At 31.6% G+C, this 7,353-nt stretch overlaps 1 protein-coding gene across 1 annotated transcript in view; it reads left to right on the top strand.

The window, feature by feature from the left end:
* Positions 1 to 7,353, top strand: part of LOC106472648 (isocitrate dehydrogenase [NAD] subunit gamma, mitochondrial-like) — a 30,439-nt gene that overhangs the window by 14,774 nt on the left and 8,312 nt on the right. Inside the window, exons 6-8 of the mRNA XM_013933303.2 lie at positions 717 to 849; positions 1,203 to 1,336; positions 5,133 to 5,235. Of these exons, the coding sequence (XP_013788757.1) occupies positions 717 to 849; positions 1,203 to 1,336; positions 5,133 to 5,235 (370 nt within the window). The remainder of the gene's footprint in view (positions 1 to 716; positions 850 to 1,202; positions 1,337 to 5,132; positions 5,236 to 7,353) is intronic.

The raw sequence follows: 7,353 nt of genomic DNA, 5'->3' as shown, positions 1-7,353 counted from the left end.
GGTTCATCATTTTTTCTGTATACTTGTTGTCTGGAAGAGTCACATATTTATTTACTTTTTTTTAAATAAAAATTCATTGAAATAGTGAAATTTTTAATTCCCTCCACAAACATGTTTATAGAGACTTAGGCAGCTTTATAGGTATAATAAGCTTTAATTTTGCTCAGCCAATACTGTGAAATAGTAATTGTTAACATTCAGACATTTTAAAGATGGTCTTAAACAGGCAATTTTTATGGTCAACATTTTGTTTCATCATGAGCCCTATTATTAAATACTACTGTACTTAATGATTTTGCTTCTAATTTTATATATTCCATTTATATTGTACACACATATTAAAATAAATGTTTTTATTCCAAGTAAAAGTTTCTATTCATTATGATCTTCCTGTTTTGTTTGCAATAAACATTTTAAAAAGTGGAGAAACTGGAGAATAGATGTCATATCATTTAAGAATTGTTTCTTTTATGTAAAAAAAAAAATATATAAAAATTAATATGGTGCACATGCATTTGTGACATAATATTGTTGTGGTTATATATGGTTATAGAAATTCTGATAAGTTATTAGTTTTGTCACTTAATTGGAGTGAGGAGATGAAGGTTTAAAATAAAAGTGTTTTTTATAACTTTGAAACTATACATTGATTTAAGTGTATGCTGGTTAAAATGAAACTGGACTGATTTTAGTACTACTTGTATGCTTCTTTGAAGGTTACAACTAGGCCTTTTTGCTAATGTGCTACATTGTCAAAGTCAGCCTGGTGTTCGAACAAGACACAGAGACATTGATATTGTGTTGATTCGTCAAAATACTGAAGGAGAATACAGTTGTTTAGAGCATGAGGTAAGTTACAGTAGCCTCTAATGTCTGCTTTGAATGTATGGTTTCATGGTCTTAAACTGCAGCTTGTTGTCTGTAAAATTAATCCCATAATTATTTATTTTCATACTATCTATGATTATTTAAAATTTGTTGTTTGATGAACTTGAAGTAAAACATTTATGAAAATGGAATTCACATAAATGCTTTAACAAAGCAGCTCTAGGAATGTAATATAAATGCTATTTATAAATTTGTATTTAATGACTTGTAAGAATTCTAATGTATTCTTACTATAAATATATATTTTATTATTTATTAACAATTATTATATTATATGCACTTGTAAAAATATAGTCTTGGTTTGATTTGTAAAGAATGTAAAGGGAGTGGTGGAGAGCTTAAAGATTATAACACGAGAGAAGTCTGAACAGATTGCAAGATATGCATTTGATTATGCCCAACAACACAACAGGAAGAAAGTAACAGCTGTTCATAAAGCTAACATAATGTAAGTAGTAAATATGATCTTTATGATTTAATTATTATATGAACTCTAAAGTGTTTTAAAAGCAAGTGTGTTTAAGTTTTAATTTTAAAGCAAATGGTTGAATAATTTGAAAGCTTTATGAGCATGAAATGTCTTCTTATATTTGTACACCTAAATTCAGATGCTTAAAAATAAAAATTGGAATTTTATCAGTACTTTAGCAGCCCAAAATGTTTCAAACTGTATATGGATTAAAAGCTTGAGATTACTTTTAATCTGACAAATTACTTGTAAGAGACACAGTGTGTTTTTCCATGATGTTTGGCATATTTACTTGCTATACTTGTACTATTGCAATTGTGTTAATACTTTATTTGGATTAGATATATTAAGCTTCCATATTTTACTGGACTTATATTTATTAATACAAAATAAACTGTTGATTTGATGTTTTTGGTAATTCTCGAGTGTTTGCAAACATAATGAAAATAGTAATGTGAAATTATGAAAGTGCCATCAGTAACATTAACCTTACTAATAACTTAGTTATCATTTCAAACTAATGAAAATCACAACTTTAAAAACTTGCTATGATATTTGATTGATTCTGTGTTTAAAAACTAAGCTTCTTGTTCTCGACAAACACTATTTTACATTTCTCTAATGATTCATTGTTTTAAGTAAAGAGTTTGATTGCTCAGTGAGAAAAGTAGCAATAGTTTATATCTATCATTCACAGTTTAAGATAACCTGCAGAAATATATGCACTGTTTTTTAGCTGTTATTTCAAAACAAATGCATGATTTATGTTTACCAAAAAAACAATAGTTATTTATAAACTTTGGGGAATCAGACTTGATTTTCAAGTATGAATATCATTGTTATTAGACAAGAACACAAGTTTTCCTGAACTCTTCATGGTGTTTTAATGTTAGTATAGCTATATAAGTATGTTTACTAGAGAGCCTGATCCAGGTTTTGCAAGTATGTAAAGGCCAGATTCTTTGCAGTGAGTGTTTGTGATGTGTTAGCAGTAAATTTCAACAATAAACAAACAGCACACAATCCACTTGTTTTAAAATAATATATTAAAACAAGTCAAACATATATACAAATATTCATTACACAGCTAATTACCACAGTTTTATCAAGAGCTTTAACTAATCCTCTCTGTTTTTGTCAAAGTCTGCACAGGCTGGTTCAGTTACTTTTAGAACACAAGACAAATTATTATTCTCTGCTCTGTTATTACAATACAACATTTGTAAACAAGCTTCTGATAAACTATCATTTTTAAAAATAACAAAATTTAACCCTTGAGCTATACTTAAATTAAAATAGTTGTGTATATCTAACAGCCTGAAAACAACTTAATGGACACTCTAGCGTAAGTGCATTGCTTGTGTATGTTTTTAATTGCACTAACAACTCTTGGTTGTATCAAAGTACCTAGTCTGGTGCCCTCTTTCATTTGTTTCTATCTACTCTTGTTTCCTGTTTCAATATCTTCTTGTTATTTTCAGTTTCAACCTTCTCTTGTTGTTTTCTGTTCCATCTTCTTGCTGTTTTATATATACACACACATAATCTATCCGAAAGTGAAATACAATTTAATGCATGTCACTCTGTGTGTCTTTAAATAGTATATGTGCCTTATTTAAGCTGTTAGAGTGATGCCATATTGGAGAAGTAATGTGTACTATAATTCTGAATCTACTATATGTGTCTATGTGAAATTTGGCAAGCATTTAATAAACATTACAAATGTGTTGTACAAAAAAGGTCAGCTTTTTAATAAAGTATTTTTACTAAAGATTTGTCTGAATTTACTTAGTCAACAGACTGACTAGTATGAGTACAAGGTGATTTTCATGTTAAGAATGAAAATACTTTTTTTTCCACATACAGTTTTCATATTTCATTTGCCTACTTTCTAAGACTTCCTAAATAAACATCAGAAGTTTTTTCATTAAAACTTTGTCTTTCATCAGCAATTTTGTCTACCGTAACATTAACTGTAGTTAAGTCATCAATCATGATCGGTGTACTGTAAAATTAAAAGTTGCAAACATATAAAATGAAATGAACAATACTTTTTTTTCTCTCCTTTTGATGCATAATTTCCCATGTTTCATGTACTTCTTCAAAGTTTCAGCTATTAGCATTTACATATGTATGGTTTTATTGTTGTATTTAGAACCCACTTGAGCACTTAGCCATGGGTCATAAACATCATGAACAAACTATATGACCTGCATGATCTTTGTGAGTGCAAACTGTAACTGAGTTAGGTCTCACTTTTTTTCCCTAAGTTAGTTTTTGAAATAACAGTTCTTGGAGCTTTTAGATAAATGTTTCGAAACACAAAACATATATCAGGCACTTGAATTGAAAGCCCCAAAACTATTGTAATTTTACTGACTTTCTAATTAAGCTATATACAGGTTAAGAAGATTTTATTAGCTGCTTAGAGCTCAACAGTGACAATCACACATAAAATATCTGAAGCAAACTGTCTACAACTGAGCATGAAAAAGAAATAAAATTCATACAAATCTGTGACAAGATGGAATGAGCCCCAAATGTGGGGGTTTCAAATATATATTTCAGTACTTCAACAAGGTGTGAAGTTTAAATTTTATATTCTGGCCTGCCAATATCTATAGTTATAGTTTCTAATTGATTGGCTTCTCTGAAGGCATTAGAAGGAAATGAAAAAAATTTAAAATAAGAGAAACCCGGGGTGGATGTGTTGTGTGTCACACAGAAGTCAAGATTAAGAATATTATTTAAATATTTTCTTTTGAAGTTAAGAAATTAAAACTTGGAATTATAACAATGTTTTAATATCAGTTTTAACATACATTGGTAATAAGGTTGTTTAATTAAATTTTGAATATAACTGTAAAAGGTCATGCTCATGACATGCACATTTTGACCTAGCTGTGCACATAGGGTTAATATTTGTTTTCCATTGAATTGTAAGGCTTGTTACTGGGACCTTATTTTCTGAGGCTACATTATACATTATTCTTTTACACATGACTTTGTATTCATCTCTAGTTTGGTTATTTTACCATTCTTATGTTTTAGTGGTAAATGATGGTTAGTGAATTTAAAGTGAATGCTCTTTACAGACTAAGGTTTAATCATGTAGAATGTCTGTGTTTCTATATGTTACATCATTATCAGTTTAGTGTGTTTCCGTACTAGTTCTTCCATGTTTTTTATTGTTTTCATATACATTGTGATTGATTGTTGAATCTGTATTATTGTTACCAGGGTTCACTAGTAGCTAAGTAAAGAAATATATTAAACAAACAGACCCTATATTTCTTGGTTCACTTAAACTTTTTGAATATTTTCTCATTCAGTGAAACTATTTAAATTTCATATTAGTTAATGCTGTTAGAAATATCCATATATCTATCTATCTTTCTTTCAGTTTCTTTAAATTATTTGATACTTTATGTATTGAAATGACATATCACAAGAAGAATATTATAGACTTTTAGAATATGTCACTAGAAGACACTTTAAAATGCAGAAAGCAATTAATTAATTTTACTCTCTATTTTTTAGTGTTATTAACATTTTAATTTAAGTTGCATTTATGAATTAACCAAGTGGTCTGTGTAAAAAAAAAATAGTTTATAAGAATAACCAAAACCTGATTTATGGGTGTTTTTATTTGGCCATAAATTTTATTTTCAGGTAAGATGTTTGCACATAAAATATTTTCATTTTTAAAAATGTTGTACTCATTACAAACTTTTGTGGTTCCCCATAATTTAGTTCTTTATTTATTTATTTATAGGAAATTAACAGATGGTCTTTTTCTGCAGTGCTGTAAGGAAGTAGCTGCTGAATATTCTGACATTCAGTTCGATAACATGATTATTGACAACTGTAGTATGCAGGTAAGCTTCACACTCTATGGTTCTCAATTTGAAGCAAGTTGTTTACATACGTTACCATTTCTTTATCCAGGATCAAATATTTTTATTCCAAATACAAGGTTTGTTTTTATGTTACAAAGATGAAAAGGTTGGATTAAATAAAAATTATGATCTAAGTAGCATTACATATCTACCAAAACTACTGTAATTCTATCAATGCTGGGTCAGTCAAAATGACTGACTTTGTAAACACTGTGTAACTAACAGATAACCTTGAAAGTGTACATATTGTAACTCTGAATGTAGTAACTGTATCTTCATGAAATTTTGCAAGCTTTTAGTAAATGTTCCAAGTATTTTGTACACGAAAAATCAAATTTTTTTCATTAACTAAATAACTAAAAAATTTGTCTGTGAACTTGTGTAGTCAATGTCTGACTATGACTAGTGTGATTTCAAGGTAATTTTCATGTTAACATTAAAAATACTTTTATTCATTTTTCAAATTTCATGTGCCTAACCTCTTTAACCTCCTAAGTGAATATCTAGACATTTGTTTGTTTCTTTCTTTTTCTGGAAAACTATTTGTTATTTTCTAACACTATACGGATCAATTTTACCAATCTTATATCCATCACAAAAATATGAGATCTTTGTTTTATACTGGCCCCATGCCCATCACATTCATCTTGTTGCTTGTCTTGTGTCGGGTGCTTTCAATCTGGTCACAGATTGTCGCCCCCCAGTGGCACGACGGTATGTCTGCAGACTTACAATGCTAGAAACCATGTTTCGATACCCGTGGTCCTTTGATCCCCCTCGTTTTCTGGAAGGTCTTCCATAAAGGTGTACCAATGCAAGTGGAAAGTACTCCATCGTTAGTCTACAACTAGGGGGTTTCCCGCTGACCAGCCTACTGTGGCTCGTGAGGCAGACTTTCTCACCTGGCTCTTTGACAATGGGTCTTTGGTCTCCTTGCTTTCAGGATATCGGGCGTCCTTTTCCCATACCTTTTGTTTTTCATGATATCATAGAGTTTTTACTTCCCCAGTCCTTACCATGCTCATGCTATCCTTTCAAATATATTGCCCTCCCAGGCAACCTACCCTTCTGGATTGGAATGTTAATGTGGTCCTTCACTCTCTTACTTTACCTCCGTTTGAACCACTTTCTTCGTGTTTCATCTTTCCCTCCTTTTCTTAGCCTGTGGACGTCGATAGTCTGATTTGTTTGCCATTGATGTTTCACTTACCTTTTATCTCCCTACCTGTCTTCTCCTTTATCCTGATTGTTCCTTTCTCCAGAAGATCTCAGCAGCTCAGAAGGGTGGTTCCTCCTTTTCTCCTATTCCCTTCATTACATTTCTCATCTTTACATTCAACTGGATCTGGATAGGCTTCTGTGCCCAATCAGGGCTCTTTATTCTTATATTGCCTATACTGCTTCCTTGTGGGACACATGTTCACGACTCTCTATTCCCTGGCAATCCTTCACCCTTTGTGATCTTTCACCTTCTACCCTTACCAATTGTGTCCATTGTTTGGTTCAATTGAACTATTCCTCCCTACCTTCTTCCTCCAGAAACTTGTTCCAGGTGTCCTCTCATCAGATCCAATACCTCACTTTTTTTCCTTACTTTGTCGTCCAGTGGAAGAGATTCTGCAGTCTGGCATGTGGACCACACCCAGTACGTTCATCTTCCACTATTTCCATCATATTGTGGTTTCCTCTTCATCAGTTTCATATACTGTCTGTGGCTGTTCTTCAGACTTCAGCGCAAAGAGTATACCTGACTCAAAAATGGTGCAGTTTTGTCTTCTGAATCTCTCATTTCCAGGGGTATCCTTTGGATACTTTTGAGGGGGTACTTCTGTCGTTCTCTCGCACAGGTCCCTCCTCCTTATCAATGTGAGATTCTACCTAATCTTGTGAGAGGAGGTAAGTACTGTATTGGAATTTATAATTTTCCTATACTGAAAATCTATTTCTTACATTCTAAAAATGTACTTACCTCATCTCACACTTCCCACTCTTCCTCCCCACATTTCTTCAGTGCTGACATCTTCTGCCTAACTTCAAAATGATAGTTTGGTAGAGGAATGTAGAGGGAGTCACATGCGTCACTTGAGCATGTCATGC

This window comes from Limulus polyphemus, unplaced genomic scaffold (genome assembly GCF_000517525.1).
Source record: "Limulus polyphemus unplaced genomic scaffold, Limulus_polyphemus-2.1.2 Scaffold5491, whole genome shotgun sequence".
Lineage (NCBI taxonomy): Eukaryota > Metazoa > Arthropoda > Merostomata > Xiphosura > Limulidae > Limulus > Limulus polyphemus.
The sequence above is the reverse complement of the archived record's forward strand: the minus strand, read 5'-3'. Positions and strand labels throughout refer to the sequence as shown.